Raw genomic sequence first — 20762 nt, 5'->3', positions numbered from 1 at the left:
TTCAGAGGTTTAGTGCCTGTGAATGTGAAAGCTCCCCTCAGTCACCATGGCTAGTGGCCAGTGGCAGATGTATCATCCATGAATCTATCTAATCCCCTTTTAAAAAGCTGATTTTCCCTGTGGCCATCACTACATCCTCTGGCAGCGAATTCCACATTGTAATCACTCTCTGCTCCACATATACTACTTTGGATAAGGTAAAAGAGAGAGCCAGTTTGGTGTAGTGGTTAAGTGTGCGGACTCTTATCTGGGAGAACCGGGTTTGATTCCCCACTCTTCCACTTACACCAGCTGGAATGGTCTTGGGTCAGCCGTAAGCTCTGGCAGAGGTTGTCCTTAAAAGAGTCCTCTCAGCCCCACCCACCTCACAGGGTGTCTGTTGTGGGGAAGGAAGATAAAGGAGATTGTGAGCCGCTCTGAGACTCTTGAGTGGAAGGCAGAATATAAATCCAATGTCGTCTTCTAAAAGTATTCTTTAACTATCACACATGACTGTTTAGAAAAAATAACCCAAAAGGATGACTGTCCATGTCACTGTCACTCATCCTAGTGGAGTGAATGAAACTTATAATAGCAACAGAGCACTTGCAGGATTGCAGCCAAAGATGATAAAATGTTGTATGCTGTTACAGATGGTAGATGGTTGGCTTAATTATTTTCTGCTCTTTCCTTATATAGTTTCCAAGGCAAAAAGCAAAGTGAAACAATGGGTGACTGAAGGTGGAATTGTCTTTGAGTTCATCTCAGCAAATCCTGATTTCGAAATTGCTTCCAAAGCTTTCTGAAGTGCTTGCTGGTTACAGTCATCACACAAACATAGTAGTCCTTCAAACCATACTTAGGGTTTTCCTGTCAACAAATAGAAAAGCAGCCTTAAATAGATCCATGAAAAAGAAAAAAAATGTTAAATGATCTTTAGGAGTAAATTTTGGCTGCCAACATCACCAGGTATGTTTAAACCAAAACAAATAATCCAACATATCTGTGGCCCATAGAAAGGAAGCTAAAAGATCTCATAACTATACTTTCCTCTCCTTAACACATGAGTAATAATTGTAACCAGTAATTAAAGGATGACATCTTTGTTCAGTCCACTTCAAGACAGGCTTTAAAAAGAAATCATGTATTTTCTTTTTCATAAATCAAAAGTTTATATTTTAAAAATCTTTCTTGAACTTTGTTTCCTGTTTGCAAATTATAACTCACTCAAAATAACATATTGTTTTGCCTTCGCTAAAAGAAACACAGTTTCTATGGAGAAGCATAAATACAACAGTCTGTTTCATCCTTTTAAAATTAATGGCTCTTACATGAACATGTAGCTGCAGCCTCTGAGAACGTATTAACCAGAATAAGGCAAATTCTTTTGGGAAAAATTAATTTATACCCATAATCTGTAGTGTAAAATGAAAAAGAATCCTGGGACTTGCTACATGCAAAAGTTAAGAAAACGGTATATCCAAATTTTAATCCTTCACTTTCTTCTCATCCCTATCTGTGGATTGTACATTTTCAGTATCAAACCCACTATGCATATTTTTAATTATGCACTACCCTCCACTGAAAAGCTGAAGCAGTGAAATGCTCTTACCAGTAACCTTAGAAACACCATGCAGCAAAGACATACCATTTTTATCTGCTATTGAGTTCTTTCTTCACACAGGATTTGAAAGTAGTGTATTTCTGTATGCTTTTGTAACCCTGAGAAGCAGAAGACAAAGAAGTGTGCATGTGCAGGCAGTGTGAATGCAGCCAAAGGTAAGTGTTAGAAGATTAACATGAATATAAAAGACTGAGATGAAATGGTAACTATGTTAGTCATAGAACAGAAAGTTATGCAGAAATAATTTTAGATTCTAAAGTCATGCACATTTAAAGCAACTCTTTACAGGACAATTATTGCTTTTCAAATTAAGAACAGCAGAATTTTTATTTTGGTAAGAAAGACAAAACTATATTTTATAACAAAGATATGGAACCTCCATCGTAAATAAATTATGTGACAAGGCATGCACTGTTGAATTTCATTCTCCATTCACAAGATGGCAGTTAAACATCAGATCACATGAATGAAAAATAGGATGACTCAGTTACACAAGTAATATATTGGAAGGTAGAAATGTACCTTCAGAAGTAAGGAACAATGTATATATTTCTTTAAATCAATGCTTTAGGTAAACTGATTAAAAATACAATCTTATTCTCTAATTATTACAATGATAGTTAGGACTTTATTATGTTTTTTAAAAACAGTATTTGGAATACAAGAAAGGAAATTACCACATTTGAAGGAAAAAAGAAGCCTTACTGGTTCACCAATTCAAAATACTAAAAAAAAGACCACTTGTCAATATTTTTTCTTAATAATTATAATTAACCTAAAATACTAAATCTTCTATTTCAAGTTTAAAAACAAAACGGCAGCCATAAACATACTCCATTTTTGATAGTCACAGAAGATGCACATCACTGAACCCTATAAATTAAATGCAAGATTAAGTTAACGTAAAAATTCATTTGCATTGATTGCAATTTAATCCATTTCTTGTCTCTAGAGGGCAGTCAGGCAGCAGATAAAACCTCTAAAACTACTGTTGAGCTGAAAGACTTACAAAAGGTTTGAAACAGCAATTCTACAGTCCATAAAATGTTATAAATGAATCCTGCTAAATAATGAACTGAAAACTTACTTGATGAACAATTGGTTAGATTAAGTCATGTCTGTAGACAAGGCTACAAGGAAAAAAACAAACACTGGTTCTATGCGAGCATCGTTTTATCATGTATGGTAACCTATATTAAGAATGAGCACTATAAGACTTTCCATTATAAGACAGTTAATTCTTAGTGTAACAACATTCAATCTTAAAAAAAAAATCTATGCAACCTTGTATTCAGATTGCTGATAGAAACAGTCATGTTAAGAGTTAGTTTACAGGCTTGTTTACAGAACCAGCGCAACTGGAATATAATTCGCTGTTGATGAAAAGATCCTCCATATTCTTACCCTGGATCCTCGATGCAATCTGTCTTTCATAATACCAATAAATTCTTTGTAGCTCAGCTGATCATCTTTGTCTACATCAAAGATTTTGAAGACCGTATTCACTAAATGTGCTGAAAGCTTCAAACCCGTAGCAACATATACAGCACGCTTGAACTCATCTAAAAGGGGCAAGCACACATGATGGTGATGGTGATGATATCATTTGATCATCATACAAAAACCTGGCTTCTGTCAGACGTACATGAACATACTGTCTTCTAGTAGCACTAACAGCACAAGCTGGAAAGCAAACCAACTTAAATTTTATATTTTTCCAGCTTATCACTTGAAAGTTAGCAACTGCTAGAAGAAATAATAACTATGCAACACAGTATGCAACCACTACTCTAATCACAGGCTATTATTTAATTTTCACAATTCTATCTGGCTGTCCTTCTAAGGATGTCAAAAAAGGAGGTGATAATACCTTGATGGGAGACTACCTCTATCCAAGTTCTTTCTTCAACCCATAGTTCCTCCTCCTTAAGTGCACCGTTGTTAAGCACCTGAGATAAGAGGATATAGGGAAAGGGCCATGGCCCTGTGATAGATTACACCTTCCCATTCAGAACATCCTAGGTTTTGGTCCTGGTAACTTCGGTTAGAGCAAAGCACAACTAGAACAGGCAGCACTGAAACTGCTGGACCAATTGTCTAACTCAGTATAAGACAGTTTCATATGTCCACTGGCATATGCCCAGTGTTAATTATTGAAGCTTCTGCAGGAAGATTGATTCAGGAACTATAAACTGTCATTTTGGTTTTAGATACCAGGAAAGTATAGGCTCTTAGTTTTAAATGCCAGACATGCAATAGAAAATTGAAATTTACCTTCTTTGAAACATTTTATACTGCCTTTCCTGTCCAGTTCAGTGATTTCAAAACAAACAAATGTACCTTAAAAACTATTTAAAATCTCAAATTGTTAGCCAGCTGCCTTAGAGGTTTAATCAAGTAAATAAAGCAAAGGCTCTCTGAAACAGCTCTGCTTTAACAAGCTCTGCTTAAAGAGTACAGAGACAATGCAGCCCTTCCCACAAAGATCAGTACATTAAAAGGGGTACCACAGATTAAGCCCTAGCACAGTTTGTAACTGATCTCACTTTCCTGAAAGAAAGGAAGGACAATGGACAACTTTGGAAAGAGTGCAGTTATCACACAATTTGTTTAAGGAGAGGTTACATAGGTTGTAAAGGGTTTGAAAAGCTCAAGACCAGCACCATGAACTGAACTTGGAGATATGCTATCAATCAATATCATTAATCTAATATAGGTATAGTATAACTCAAGCCAATTAACAGGAATGCTGCTACATTTATTGCACTTTCCTGGTTGTTTCCATATAGAGCGCATTGTAGTCCAGCCAAAAGGTTACACACTATGGATCTGCATGGCGAGATCACCAGAGTCAGAGAAGTAAAGGAATTTATGAGCCAAATGCAAAAAAGGAACAAAGCACTTCTAGCACCAGGAGGTGCTTTAGGTGCTAGAACTGCTGGATCTAATGCAACGATTAAATTTGAAAAATGTGACTTCTAAAACAAGTACCAAATATACATGATAGGGTTTTACTTTGGGTAGAAGCAGCACTGGATTGCCATTTAAATTTTATACCCCAGGGAATTATATTTTCAAATGCTTAATATACCAAGGACACCAATGTGGAAAACTATCTGTCCCAGCCTAAGCTTTTACATCCTTCTAAGTCCACTGATGCCCATGGGGCTTAGAAACGTGTATAGGCCTTTATAAGTCATGTCTCCCAAAACAAATTCCATGAGCAAACAAGAGGGGGAAAGTAGCACGACAAACCCAATGGAACTGCAATCAGATAGTATGGAGACAATGTAGAGCTAAAGGGATAAGTCGATATATCTATGAAGGAAGAACACACGGATGCAGCAAGATAGCTATCTAACTATTTTGCATGTCTAATAGCTGGTGGGAAAGAGTGTGCTTACAGTTAGATGTATTATATCTCCTGGGTAGCATTACTCTTGGAACTTCTGTGAGGTGGGGAAGCAACAAGGATGAGTATTTCTAATGTTATCATACAGTATGTTCTGATGAGTTGGGACCAAAAGCACAGGATACATAAATGTTAAAATTAGATAGTCTTACCTTGTCCAATTGAACGGCTTGCAAAATTATACATTTGCATTGCAATCGCAAAATCTTCTAGGTTGTTCAAAAACTGGAAAAATGATCTGAATTCATCAAATGTAATACCCTGTTGAATTTTTAAAAAGTCTACATTAGTTCATTAGACTGAGAGGGTGCAGCAACTCCTTGCTTGCCAGACATTAGCAGCCTTACAACAGATAGGAAGCAAGCAGAGGATGGAGAAAATTCGTCCCCTCACCACAGATCTGCAACACCAGTTTTGTATCAAACTGTGGTAATGGAAAAAGGAGGCCCATTTTAGTAGCACACCTGGACTTCTTTCACTGTGGCTTATTGAACTTACAGAAGTTTCATTTGTTATTGCTCATTGCTCAATATTTTAAACCTCATTGCTCAATATTTTAAACCTCCTGACACTTAGTTTAGCTATATAATTCTTAGATTAAACTGAAATGTCAGATAAAGAATTAGAAACAGTTAAATGCTCAGAGATATCACGACTGCCAAAATTTTGAAATAAATTGTAGTGAAATGCATAAATTAAAATCATTCTGAAGCTGAAACTGGCTATTCTGGAGTAAGGCTTCTGAGTTAAAACACCTTGGCTGGATCCAACCAGCCTTTTCACTTAGTCTTACTTATTTTACCTTCCTTACTACAGCCCCACATCCCACATGGCTTTCATCCAATGATCATCAGCACAGACTTCCTCTGAAGCTTATCTCTTAATTTTTAATTTTAAATATTTAATGCACCTTAGAGACTTTAAGTGAAGCATGTTTGTTAGCCCGCCTCTTGATTGTGTGAAACATTATCCAGCAGTGTTCTTCTCTATTCTCACTTATAAACTACTTTCTGCAAATGCTGATTTTCAAAAGAAAAAAAAAACCCAGCAACAATAATGCTTTTGGACTGTTCTAGCTTGAGAACACCTATTTCAAAAGTTTAACATCAGTTATTTAAAGAACGGAAACACAAAAGGGGCACATCCCCCTAATGGGGGTGAAAGAGATAGTTCAATGTCACATGAACCACCCAGACTTGTATCACATTCCCACCCGTTAATAAAGCCTTTCAAAAATCCCACAGCCAAAGAATACCCAGTTTTCTTAACAACTGAGGCCACTGCTGATGGGGAGAAGATGCTAAACCTTCCACGTTTGTATTTTCTCACTCACTGCTCAATTCTGCTCTAACAATACAAGGGAAACACAATGTTAGAAGCTGAAAACACAAACCAAACAGTGCATACAAATGCTACAAAAGATACAAAACTATAACAAAGATTTTAATTGTCACAGATCACCATTTCCAAGTGTTACCTCATACCATAATATTCTAAAACCTATTTAATCATATACAAATCATACAAACAAATCAATATTCCCCTCAAAAAATTATCAAAAATCATGGGTACAAATGGATCAAACCAACATATAATTTAAGCAAGAATATTTGAAGTTCTTAACAGAATACCATGACAACAAAAGTATCTTATCATGGAATCAAATACAGTTCACCAGGTAAGTTCAACCAGAGAATCCAATGAAATTCACCAATTAAGTTTCCGTAGTGTTTACATGAATTTTTAAATGAATGTTTGATGAATTTGTGGGGGAATATTGTTTATGGTCTGTAAATATAAGATTATATGATTAAATAGTGGATAGGTTTTGAGAATGTTATAGTGAGAGGTAATACTTCGATACAGAGATATGTAATAATTAAAATCTTTGTTATAATTTTGTATATCTATTGTATAGTTTGTATACATGGTCAATTCTGCTCTTAAAGCACAAAAGTTTAAGTAGCATAAATGCTAAAAAACCTAAACAGAACACAACCAGGTTGAAAAAGATCCCCTAACTCTATGCATGCCTTTTCTGTGTGCTTCCCTGGAGTAGGTGGGGGACAACCATTAGTATAAGTGCTGTCATGTCCTCTTCAAGCTTGTAACAGCTATTTTCTTTTTCAATGTTGTGCTGAACGCTAACACACACATTAACATTGTGGCTTAGTGCTGTGGTTTGATCTATACCTGTTGAGTACCCCCTCTGTGTTCTAGCATCAATCCACTCTTGCTGTATCAATCCACTCTTGCTGTTTCAGTACAAGCTCATAAGTCTGCCACTTTGAGGTTAACTGCTAAGTGATGCTTACTGTTTCGATTAAAAAAATTACACAGGGTAAAATGTGAACACTTTAGAAAAGTGTAGCCATTTGGTAAAAAATATAACTGTTTACAAGTAGTTCCAAAACTGTTAAGCCTGGTGCTTTTTGCAAACTAACAGAGCAAATTACACCCAAAGAGTGTCTGTAACATCCATCCTGCTGGTTTGCATTGATGTATTCAGCTGCCACTAGATCTCATTAGCACTCAGATTCACTGCTATGAAATTTCCCTCCTAACAAATAATTAACTGACAATGATGCATTTGCCCAAACACTTTGAAAACTTCTATTCAGACACTGATAAGCACTATTCACTCATCAATGGCATCTGGCTGCTAAGATTATCAGAGAACTAAATAAAAGGTGTTAGTATTAGCATTTCTGTTTAGAATCTTTCTGTTCAGGCGGAAATAGTAGGAAGAATGATGTTTTTACACAATATCACAATATTTACACAATACACAATTTTAAAACAATTCTGCTTTCACATTGCAATTATATCCAGTCTCTGATCAATGTATAATCCCTAAAATGACTGAAATCAAGTAAATCTCTTCAGTTGTTATCACATAGTTGGTTAACTAGATAAAAACAGGTTGCTTACCTGTAACTGATGATCTTCAAGTGGTCATCTGTACATTCACACTGTTGGGATCTACGGTGCCTGTGCCAACTCCGACAGTGTTTCTCTAAGCTTCTGTGAGGGTCTTGGCGCCCTCCACTGAGCATGCCCAGGAACTCCACTGCACGTGTCCAGATCCCGCCAGTTCCTTCTGACCGCTGAAAAACCACTAATGGCGTAGGTCCTCAGCAGTGGGGAAGGAGGGCGGGTAGTGTGAATGCACAGATGACAACTTGAAGATCATCAGTTACAGGTAAGCAACCTGTTTATCTTCTTTGTGGTCTCTGTGCTTCACACTGTTGGGAGATTAGCAAGCTCGATCTTACCTGGAAGACGGGTGCTGAAGAGACCTCATGCTTGACCGGAGTGCAAAACTGCATGCCCAATGCTGGCCAAGGAGCGTAGTTGGAGATCAAGGGCATAATGTTTCACGAAAGTGTGCGGAGATGCCCAAGTCGCAGCTCTGTAAATGTCTGATAGTGGCACCCCTCTGAGGAAAGCAGTAAATGTGGCCATGGTCGCGTTGAATAGGCCCGAATTGGTCCAGGGAGGGGTCTTTTGGCTAGCAAATAGCATAGTTTGATAGACTCTACTATCCATTTCACAAGTCTCTGTGAGGAGAGTCTATTTTCTCTATCGCGCTCTGCATAAGTTATGAAGAGGTGTGGAGACTTCTGAAATGGACGCGTGCGGTGCAAGTAGAAGGAAAGTGCCCACTGCACATCCAAGGAATGCAGTCGATGTTCCTCCTCCGAACTGGGGTTAGGAAGAAAGGTAGGTAGGAACACTTCAGACCTCATGTGGATCATCCTAACGCCATCAGCCGAAAATGTGGTATACGGGGGGTCCGCTCTGAGGGCTTGCAGTTCACCCACCCTCCTAGCAGAGGTAATGGCTACCAAGAAAGTCATTTTCCATGATAACAACCGGAGGTCACACCTCGCCATTCGTTCAAACGGCTTCCTTGTCAGTGTCTGAAGAACCAGAGGTAAGTCCCAGGATGGGGTTTGGTCCCTAACATGGGGGCACATCCTATGGAGGCCCCGAAAGAACCGTTTAGTATCCCTATGTGAGAAGACTGATGTCCCCTGTATGTTCTCATGCATGGTCGATATGGCCGCCAAGTACACCTTCAGGGACAAGTAGCTTAACCCTTGTCTTGATGGTTAAAACAATTTTATTTGGTAACATATGGTAACAAATTATATTTCTTGAATCATTAATAACTTCTTTCATCTATCCCATATATTACTTTCTACCCACCCCTCCCCCCGTTACTTGACCCCCGTCAGTGTTATTTACTTAAAGTACTAATGTTTAAAGGTACCCTTAACTGATAAAACCAAAAATTAATATTCCTCTTTTTTCTAAGACTTAATCATTATAAAAAATTGTCCAATGTCCTTTTATTTTCCTCTTTTTCTACATATCTTCTGAACTTTTTCCACTCCATCTTAAAAACTTCTAAATCATAGTCTCTTAAAATTCTTGTTAATTTGTCCATTTCACTCCATGTCATAACTTTTACAATCCAATCCCATTTCTCTGGTATTTTTTCTTGCTTCCACAACTGCACATATAATGTCCTAGCAGCTGAAAGCAAGTACCAAATCTTCTTTTGGAAATTTTTCCATTTGTAATCCCAACAGAAAAGTCTCTGCAACTTTATAAATTCATATCCCAAGATCCTAGAAATTTCTTGTTGAATCATCTGCCAATACTCTTTTGCTCCTTCACAAGTCCACTACATATGGTAGAAAGAACATTCATGTTTTTTACATTTCCAACATCTGTCTGGCATCTTATTATTCATCTCTGCCAATTTCTTAGGAGTCATATACCATCTATACATCATTTTAAAACAGTTCTCTTTAATACTATGACACGTCGAAAGCTTCATAGAGTTCTTCCACAAATATTCCCAAGTTTGTATTTCTTTATTTACATTAATTGCCCACTTAATCATTTGAGATTTCACTACTTCATCTTCCGTAGACCATTTTAAAAGTAATTTAACTCTTTTAATTTAAAAGTAGCTTAACCCTTGTCTGGGAGACTAATGAAGAAGGAGAAGATAGATTCCAGGGAAGCAGATTCTGGAACGCACGATCCTGCCAGGAAGGAGCAGAACTTCCACCATTTAGTGGCATAAGACCGCCTAGTGGACAGTTTCCGACTAAGTCCATGACTTCCTGGACTTTCAGGGAGAATGATCTGGCTTGATTAACCATGCAGTTAATTTCAGGTGAGGGATGTCGTGGTGCAGGATTGCCCCTTCTTGGCCGATGAGGAGGTCCAGGGCTGCTGGAAAATGGTGGAAAACGTGTGGCTGAGAAGCAGAAGCACTGAAAACCATGCCTGGCGGGGCCACAAAGGTGTTACCAGTATACAGGTAGGCTTCTCTCTTTGCAGTTTGGTGAGAACTCTGGGTATTAGGGGTATCGGAGGAAATGCATAGATGAACTTGTTCTTCCAGTCGAGTAGGAGGCCATCCCCCAGTGATTGTCTGTCTGCTCCCTCCCAACAGCAGAACAATGGACACTTCCTGTTGAGGTGTGTTGCGAAGACATCTATCTGAGGTCATCCCCAATGGTGGAAGAGTGGAGACACATAAGCATCGTTGCGCTCCCACTCGTGGAGCAGTGCTTCCCCCCCCCCCCGCTCAAGAAGTCCGCATGAACATTGAGAGTACCTGGGAGGTGTACTGCTACTGGCGTAATGCCCTTCTCTAAGCACCAGTCCCAAAGTGTGATAGCTAGATCGCACAGCTTGCCTAACGTGGTGCCACCCTGTTTATTGATGTACGCCAGGGCCATGGTGTTGTCTGTCATTATGGTGACCACCTTGTTCTGGAGAAGTGGGTAGAATGACTGCAGGGCAAAGAGGATCGCCTGCAACTCTAGCAGATTGATGTGGCACTGTCTGTGTGAGTGGTCCCACATCGTTCCCACAGATAGGTTTCGGAGGTGTGCTCCCCATCCCCACAGGGAGGCATCTGTGTGAAGGTCTCTGATGGGGGTCGACTGTTGAATGGAGCGTCCTCCAGAAGATGTTGCTCTACTACCCACCATGAAAGGGAGTGTGTCAAGCTCTGTGGGAGTCTGAGAATCTTGCTTTGAGAATGCCGCATCGGGTTGAAACACGCTATGAACCAGAGCTGCAGAGGGCACATTCTCAGCTTTGCCAGGCGAATTACTGCCGTGGTTGCCCCCATCAGGCCTAACAAGCGCTGAATCTCGAATGCTGAGGCTCGACTATTCTTCAGCACTTGCTGTGCCAGTTGTTGTAGCGTGAGGGCCCTGTCCTGGGGCAGAAAGGCTCTGGCTTGGGCAGAGTCTAGAACCCCTCCTATGAACTGAACCCTCTGCGAAGGTTGCAGCTTTGATTTCTTGAAGTTCACTTGGAGGCCTAGGTCGGCTAGTAGTGCCAACATCGTTTGAACGTCCCAAACTAGGTTGGATTCCAAGTTGGCTACCAGGAGCCAGTCGTCTATGTACTGAAAAATTATAATATTCTTGACTCTGAGGTGTGCCGCTACCACCATCATGGTTTTGATGAACACCCGGGGGACTGTGGAGATGCCGAAAGGCAGCGCCTTGTATTGGAAGTGCTGTTGTCCCTCCGCAAACCACAGAAATTGGCAAAGGTCCCCTCTGATTGTGAGATGGAAATATGCATCCTGGAGGTCGATCGTGGCCATCCAGCAGGCCTGCTGCAGGAGAGGTAGGATCTGTGCCAGCGTAGTCATACAGAACTTTCTGGGTGTGACGTATACATTTAAACTCTTGAAGTCCATGATGGGTCAGAGACCGCCATCCTTCTTGGGTACAGTAAAATACCGGGAGTAGAAACCCTGTCCAATGTCCTCTGGGTGGACAGGTTCTATGGCTCCCTTGGCTAGCACAGTCGAGACCTCGTCCAGGATTGGGGATGGACGTGTCACAACGACCCCAGATGGTAGAGGTGGAGTGTGGAACTTGATCGCATCCCCTTGGCAATTATTGATAACGCCCACTTGTCTGATGTAATCTTGAGCCAGGATGGGAGGTGGGGGTATAAGCGGGTGGTACATAGAAAACGACTGGTTGTAGGAAAGCCAACTCGGGGGAGTCAAACCCCTTGTCTGGGGCCCTTGGGGGCTTTGGAGTGCTGTTGTTGAAGAGTACTCTGGCACTTAGATTTGCCAGTGTAGGTCAGCCTCTGGGAAGGATTGTAAGGTCTGCTCTTCCAGGGTTGATCTGGAGATTCTGCTTCCTTGACCTGCACCTTGTATAGATGGTCCAGCCTCCTGGACAAGATGAAGATGCTGGTTTCTCCTAGTGGGATTTTGCTGCTTGTAGGAGGACAGAGGTCATTGGCAGGGCAATGGCTGCTGAGGTGTCCTTCTGGACTATATCATACACTGGGTCGGTGACTTCTGGCTGCGGTTGCACGATGGAGAAACCCAGTGTAGAGGCCATCCCTTTGATCAGGTTGCTATAGGATTGTAAGTCCTCGGAGGGTGAGACCAGGAGGTCCTCTCCTACCGGGGTGGAGGGCCCTGCCGGATTGCCCGATTTGGACTCATCAGAGTCAGAGGCAGTCACCGATGATACATCGGATTCTCTTGGATTGGATCAGCCTGAGTCCAATTGTGCTGGTCTGGTCGGCTTGGTTGAGGTCGACGGGGTAGTTTTCCGGTCTTTAGGTTTCTTTGGGGGTCACTTCGGTTCCCTTGGAATCGATCTGGCAGAGAATATAAAGTATTGGTTCCACTTCGGGTAGCGTCTGAGGGGAGGCCAGGGCAAGGGTGGTCCGTAGAGGTACTGCAGCTGCCTCTGATCCCACGGGTGGAAGTTCGGTGCCGGGGGCCATTGGTGTGGAAAGCTCTGATCGAAATCCGGTCTTGGCCAATCGTCGGGAGGTATCCTGGGCTCTAGTGGGTGGTCGACAGGCTCCTGCTTTGGCGGGTCTCTGATGGGGGATCCTGCGGTAGTGGTCGAAGCCGAGTTGGATGAGGCTGCACTTTGCTGGGTGAGGTCTGTCGTCACCCTCAGTGGAATCCAGGGTCGCATCCTATCTGTGGACTGGGGAGTTTGCCCGACGGGTCGGCATCTGTAAGATCTTTAGCAGTTCGGATGCTGAAACCAAATGGTCCAGTCTACGCAGAGTGAGCTGAAGCGACGTGGAGTCCTCTGGTGTGGAGGAGGTCCGGCGCTTCTTGGAATGCTCCTTGTGAGTGTGTTTGTCCTTCTTCCGCTTTTTAGTCGATGAAGAGGAGGAGGACTGAGAGGTCGACAACTGTCAACTTGCTCAGCATGGCTGGGTTTGAAGTCGACGCCATTTTGGTCGAGGCGGACGACATAGCCGGCGTAGTGAGCTGGGGAATTGCTACCGCCAATGCCAAGAAGCCCTCCGGAGTGGATGCTTCACCCATTGGTCGGGGGGTGAGAGCAGATTCAATGAGTGCTGTTTGGAGTCTTGCCACCTGATTCTTCCGCATTTGTCTGCCGAACTTTTGGCAATGCAGGCATGTATTTGTGCAATGTCCCTCGCCAAGGCAGAGGAAGTGCCCATCCGTGGGGGTGAGCTTGCTCCCACACTGGGAACAGCGCTTGAAGCAGCCCAACATAGGCCAACGGGCCCAGCGGTGGGGCTGAGGGAGGGAAAAACTTGGACACTAACTACGTAAACTAGAAACTAACAACTAACTAACATTACTATATATCTAAATATCTTTTGGGGGTTTTTTTGAAGCTAAATAGGAAGAAAAAAGTACCGACCGGAGTGACATGGAGAGCTTCCGCTCGTGAGCGCAGTCAGAAAGGAACTGGTGGGATCTGGGGGCCCCTCTGGACATGCGCAGTGGAGTTTCTGGGCATGCTCAGTGGGAGGGCACCAAGACCCATGCAGAAGCTTAGAGAAACACCATCGGAGCTATTAGGAGGAACCTTTTAAAAATATGTTAACCATATGGGAGAACCTAACATAAATTGAAATATTGCATTTTAATTATCTTGTAATGGATCATGAGCAAGAGCTGAGATCCACAAATTTTAAGGGTAAGAGGTATGAGCCATGAACATTGTTCTACATTACTTCCTAGGCATGGTTCAGATTCTGCATGTATCAACCAGAATAAGTAAGCCCTGTCGAAATGCAAAGGACTTAAGTAGTGAGCAAAATTCATCCACATGCTTTCATTTTTCCCTCCACATTATGGACTAACTCCTTGTCCCTTCTTTCTAAATTCCAAATGGTCAGGATTCTATAGAAGTCATGATGTTAAGGCTACATTTCTAAGCATGTATTTGAAAATAATTTATACTTTTTTCTAGTAAACTCTATTTTTACTTAGAATCATTGAAAGCCATAGTCTATGCAACTTTACAACTGCATGGGTCTTAAATGTGAAAACTTACATGTTCTTCTGGCATGCTACAGCGCACATTTTCCAGATAGCTTGATATATTTTCAACGTTAGTGTATCTTAAAAGTATATGAGCAAAGTCTTCTTCACTGATGGTATTCATCCCATTAGAGTAGGAAAGGAATTCTATTTCAAGAACTTCAGTTTGAAGGTTATCCATAAACCTAAAGTAGGAAAACACTGATATCTTAACATTCCATTTGTGCAAAAACCCCAAATATATAAAATATTCAAGCCCATGTTTTAGTCATTTTGCTCAATATCAGCAAGAGTTGACAGATGTTTGGTTTGATGCTGTATTGTATCAAATCCTTCACGTAGAATAGAGCAATCCTTTGCTAAATAAAGTAATCCTTCGCTAAATTAATCTCTGCATCAGATTCTAAATCCGCTCCAAATGTTCCTTAGATTTGCTGAACTATATGTATGAGTGCAATCGTATGAAACTTAATTTGGAAGTAAGTCCTAATGAACTCTATGGAAGTTACTTTCGGAGTAAACATGCATATAATAGTACATAAAATGGGATTACTGCTGTTGTAAAGTACAATAGACCCACTGTGATGAAAGAGAAGCATAGATGAAGTAACAGAATTAGCAAATTAAGTATATTCCATATAGGAGTGCTAAGCAAGTTCAGTAGGAAGTACAATACAGATACCAGTGCTACAATGTGACTCAGAAGAATTCCCCATTTTCATTCTTTAAAAATATACACATATAAAGTCAAGGTTCACCTATAAAAGTCTTCAAAGTTAAGTTCTGCCTTTCCTTTTTTGCCAAAAAAGTGGACCAGCAGCGTTGTGTCAGACAGTAAACCAGTGATGTCATCTGCACGCTTAAAATTACCAAAATAAAATTTAGTTAAAACTGTAATCAATTTAGCAGAAAAAATAAATGTCACAAAATATTTTGCTTTGAAAAAATGTTTTTAAGACCAAATGCATTCATGCAATCTGCAAAATTAGTAATAAATTAGTCAGGTTATATAATAGATACATCAACTGTAACTTAAGTTTTTAGCTCAATAAACATTTCAAAATGCTATGATCAAGGCTGATGAATGAGAAAGGATTAGGTAGTGAAAATAAGTTTGTATGTTTTTAAAAACATTCTTAAAGAGAAAGTCAAAACATATTTGGAACTGCTTTTTTCTCATAACATCTTTAATGTCAAAAAAGTTGAAGGAAGTATTTTGATGGGGAAAATAAAATAATGAAAGCCTACCTCAGCCGCTAGTGTCATATTTGGTTTCGACACCATGCTGTTATCTCTCTGCAAAAACCTGTCCATGCAAAAATGTCAAAAGATTCCACTTTCTATGAGGGAAAAACTCATAAACAAACAGAGTAAGAGTGGAATTATAATTGCTGGACAGAGGCAGAAACCATTCTAAAGCCTTCATGTAGTTTCCTCACTTAACTAATAAAATGTTGTCCTCCTAAAGAGGCAAGCTTAATCTACAGGGCATAGTTTAAATAATCAGGGCCTAAAAGATCTTGCAGTAAGGTCACATTTGATTCTGGCAAATAAAACTGACAGATGACCATTACAGCTATAGCTTTCAAAACCCTTTGAGTGCAGTTGGGCACATTCCTGGAGTGGTGTGAAGTCAATTTACAAGGCAGATGTATGGTGCATGCTAAGTCTTGTATTATCCTGGGTCATCCTGGGTGATTACAGCAATTTCTTTTGATCTTGAAATTTTGTGAATCATCAGGAAGGCATTTTACTTCCCCACAATACTCATATTAACAACAGTATTCTAAGCATTTAAGTGATACTCATCTGCCACAGAAAGGTGGTTTAGGTAAAGCTTTCAATTTAAATGCCTGGGAAAAGTAGAAATGAGAAACAGCATCTGGAAAGGCAAAATACCTATTTGGTCATTTTAAAGGTACAAATGTGGGGAAGTGGCCATTATAATATATATAAACATACAACGACTAGAACCAATCTCCAAGCAGAAATAAATATGTAAACATAGCTATTCTAAAAAACTATTTAAAAGGTGTGATCTTTCTTGGAAATTCACAGTATGAAGATGAAACAATACCTTAAACTTTATAGGATTGAGAAGAATGGAAGGAATAAAAATGTTATTGAAAAAAATTACCCCTCAAAGCATTACTCTCTGCCACTATTTAAACTAGGGACAATTCCCTTCTTGGCCTCTAGAATGCCACCATAGCCAGCATCAGGTCCTGGGCACCTTGGGAAACACAGTACTCCAAAACACCTGAGTACTTGCCAAGGACAACAGCCGAGCGACAAACAACCCATGGATATATAATTTCCAAAATGCTTAAGGGCCAAACTAGATGAGATCCTATGAGACTAAGTAGGAAACTCTCAAATGTTTTAACTGGTAAATATCTGTCCCTTCAGTCTGAGATTATAATAATACTTGATGCATGACTACGATACTGTGTTACAACATGCTTCCTTTAAAACATGTACAACATTTTATCCTCCATAGTCCACTATAAACAAAACTGGAAGAGCTTTTATATATTCTGCACAAAGAAAACTGGAAGGGCTTTTACGTATTCATGTAGTGCATTCATATATCCGGATTAAGAATGATATACCAAAAGACTAGTCTGAAGGAAACTCATGCAGTATTATCTGGAGGCACGCTACCTGGATGTAAATCTGTTTAGGGATCTCATGTATGCTGCCTATAAAGGCTCTGGGAATGTTATTTAACTTTCAACACAGTAAGTTTTGTGTTGGAAGGGTGGCCTGCAATTTCAACACATGATGAAGCAATAAAACCATGTATTTTCTGTGCATTTAATGGTCACCCACAATAACTCACCAATCCCCTCCCCGCAAAAAAAACAGAATCACATGAATTAGCCCTTTCAGTGGATGAGTGAGTGACAGAGAGTGCAGAAAATAAAGAAGACCTTTGTGTTGATTAATTAGAAGAGAATTAAAAATATATCTTATGGTATGAATATACTGAAACCTTTTTAATGAGACTAGCAGGCATTCTATTTGATTCTGCATACATATTATGTCAGTTCTGTAATATGTGTTTGCCAGAGAAAATCTTGCCTCCCTGTGTGACCGTAACCTGAAGATATTGCTCAGTAACATATTAACGTATTTCACAATACACTTCAAGGACTAAACGTTTCTTCTTTCTTTTTTAAAAAAAGTCTTCTTCTGTTGTCTCTCAGAAACATAAATTACCTTCCTTCTAGCTGGGAGGTCTGCAGATTCATGAAGCACAGCTTCAGCCCATCAACAGTTTGACTCTTACCTGCTGATGGGCTGATGCTATGCTTGGTGAATTTCAGATACATTTTCAACCCACTGTGGAGATCCCAACATTCAACAGGTGAATATAAGAAGGGATTCTGAGAAGGGCTGGAGTAAATATAGCTGACATGCCCAAATTGTTTCTTCTATGTATTCACTTTTAAGAAAAATATATCTTGCTTTTCCCTTAAACTCAAAGCAGCTTACAAATTCAATTATATCGGTTGGATCCAGCCAGCTTTTTCAAAATATCTTACCCAATTCTCAAACCTACTACTACTGCCCCCATCCCACAGTGGCTTTTGTCTATGCAGGTTCCATGATCCTCAGCTTAGGTCACAGGGGTTACCTCCTCTCAATTCAGCCATGGAAAAGAACTGACTGGATCCAACCCAATAAAAATAAAAAAAAATCAATAAAAACCCAATAAGGACAAATGCAGTCCAGATCCTAGGACTAAAACAACTCAGTACCTCCTAAAGTTCTATGTTGATCATCCTAGGTGGGAGCTAATCCAACGAAAAATGTGTATTAGCAGGCAGAGGTGATGTTTTGACCCAAATGCTTTGTCAATGGATGTTTAATTAAAGAGAATGTACTGAATTCAATTTAGACTCTTTCAACATTACATTCTAGACATCCTTCTAATGTCTAGAGGTCCACTAGAATTATTTTTTCAGTGAATAAATGTTTTTAGAGAAATGAATAGTCAAATAATAAACCTGGCAGTTGCTTACAAACATCTGAGAACACTTGATAAATCATATAGGTAAAGGTAGTCCCCTGTGCAAGCACCAGTTTCCGATTCTGGGGTGACGTCACTTTCATGACGTTTTCATGCCAGACTTTTTATGAGGTGGTTTGCCATTGCTTTCCCCAGTCATTTACACTTATGATAGACCACAGTATCAAACAAAAATCAATAAATGAATGAAGAACAAAAAGACCAGAATTCCAACAGCAAATCAAGTTACAAAGAAGAATAAACATTTACCATGAAGGAAAACAAAGAAAGGAACTTTAAAGGAGTATGTGAAAAAAGGTTTACAGACCACACAGAGGTTTTATTATACCTCTGCTAGGTCCGAAAAGAGTGCCTGGCTCGTGCTGCGTCTCAGAGTATCCCAATAGCTTCTTGGAACGAGGTCCTCTCCTTCTGTTTTAAGCACCTGCAGAATTTTTAAAAAGCATAGGTGTTGGAGGGGGGGGATCAAGGAATAATCACTGACAGCTTATACACTTGTATATCTTTGCTAACTAATCTTCACAAAGAAGAAAGCCATATGAGATTACCTTTTTGTTTCTTCCTGCACAAAGAATATTATATAACACTGCCATTTTCAAAGCAGCAACATCCCAACTTCCTTATTTGTTGATGACGTGATTTTGTAAGAAAGATCACTCAAAGTTGTTAATATATCTTTGCATGTGGAATCGCAATACTGAACCAAACACTGAAGTATAATGAAGTGTGTTGGAACACTTAAAAAAATGATTATTGAATCTCACTTTACGTCTAATAAGATCATGTATGGACTAGGACAGTGGTGGCCAAACTTGCTTAACATAAGAACCACATAGAATAAATGTCAGATGTTTGAGAGCCGCAAGGCAGACAGGCAGGCAGGCAAATAGATGGGGGGGAGGAAGGGAGATGTAGAAAGAAAGCAATTTTAATTCTGAATGCATTCTGCAAGCTGCTGACTGGCTTGGAGAAGTGATTTAAAGAGACAAATACCTTCTCCAAGCCAGTTGATGGGATGGTGGGGGCTTCAAGAGCCACACAATATGTGTGAAAGGGCCACGTGTGGCTCCCTAGCCACAGTTTGGTCACTCCTGGACTAGGATTTTTTTCAGTACAGTTCAGGAAAAAAATGTGAACACAATTCAGAGAAAATTAATCATACAAGTGTCACTGTAATCTATGACAGACTGACTAACCCATCTCACTGATTTTAAAGCAAATTAAGCACAACTATTTTCTTCTGAATTGGAGTCACTGAACTGAATGTTATTCAATAAAAATATCTATGGGTATTATATAATAATAATATTTAATTTATATCCCGCCCTCCCCGCCGAAGCAGGCTCAGGGAGGCTTACATAGCATAATATAAAATGCAAACATTACATTAATACAATAATAAAAGTACACTGGCTACATAACAATATATATTATAATTCAATTATATGTATTATTACATGAAAACCATCTAATTAAAACCATCAAATGTAAAACCAACAAATTAGTTTGGTGCTACAGTCTCAATGTTACTCATCTTACAATTTTATGTGACAACGGTACAATAGGTTCCACATTAAGAAAAAGTCAGCTGAAAGAGGGTAGTCTTGCAGGCCCTGCAGAACTGGGTAAGGCTCCACAAGGCCCGGACCTCTTCTGGTAATTGGTTCCACCAGTGTGGAGCTGTGATCGAAAAGGCCCTTTCTCTTGTAGCTTTCAGTTTGGCCTCCTTCGGCCCAGGGATTGTCAATACATTTTGCGAACCAGATCTCAGTACCCTCTGGGGAACATATGGGGAGAGACAGTCCCTAAGGTAGGCAGGTCCTCGGCCATATAGGGCTTTAAAGGTAATAACCAGCACCTTGTAACGAATCCGGTATACAATTGGCAGCCAGTGCAGTTCCCGAAGCCTCCGCTATATGTGCTCCCAAAGTTAGGTCGTTTTAGTTCTATGGCATATGCATAACTTGCTCTTTCAAAATCAAAATGATTTAATTGTGTTTAACTTTGCCTGAATTATACTCAATGGTTTGATCAGAAGCCAGCATATTCTCTCAAAAACAGATAAAAAGAATATTTTAATTTTATACATACTACACAAAAATTACTAGCTAATGTAGATATTTTTCTTCAGGCAAGAATGCTATATCTAATTATATGCTAAGAAATGATGGGCTTATTTTAGGTTTTCTGTAGTGACATGCTTGATGACACAGAGCGGAGTTATGGATGCACATGTTCCCACACTGTCATCCCCCTGAAAATTACAGATATTATAATATAACCACTATCCTGATCCCTAAATATGGTAAGAAATAAGCACCATTCATTTCAATAGAAAAGCCAACCAAGTACATGGTAACCCATACGGCATGAA

The 20762-nt window shown here is 39.8% G+C and overlaps 1 protein-coding gene across 1 annotated transcript in view; it reads right to left on the bottom strand.

Annotated features, from left to right (window-relative positions):
* Window positions 1-470: 470 nt before the first annotated feature.
* The window catches only part of MICU3 (mitochondrial calcium uptake family member 3), a 43484-nt gene continuing 23192 nt past the window's right edge, over window positions 471-20762 (bottom strand). Inside the window, exons 9-15 of the mRNA XM_060246405.1 lie at window positions 18717-18812; window positions 15111-15211; window positions 14366-14537; window positions 5168-5276; window positions 3008-3165; window positions 1592-1701; window positions 471-849 (exon numbers count right to left, since the gene is read on the bottom strand). Of these exons, the coding sequence (XP_060102388.1) occupies window positions 1633-1701; window positions 3008-3165; window positions 5168-5276; window positions 14366-14537; window positions 15111-15211; window positions 18717-18812 (705 nt within the window). The 3' untranslated portion in view covers window positions 471-849; window positions 1592-1632. The remainder of the gene's footprint in view (window positions 850-1591; window positions 1702-3007; window positions 3166-5167; window positions 5277-14365; window positions 14538-15110; window positions 15212-18716; window positions 18813-20762) is intronic.

This window comes from Heteronotia binoei, chromosome 9, assembly GCF_032191835.1.
Source record: "Heteronotia binoei isolate CCM8104 ecotype False Entrance Well chromosome 9, APGP_CSIRO_Hbin_v1, whole genome shotgun sequence".
NCBI lineage: Eukaryota > Metazoa > Chordata > Lepidosauria > Squamata > Gekkonidae > Heteronotia > Heteronotia binoei.
The sequence above is the reverse complement of the archived record's forward strand: the minus strand, read 5'-3'. Positions and strand labels throughout refer to the sequence as shown.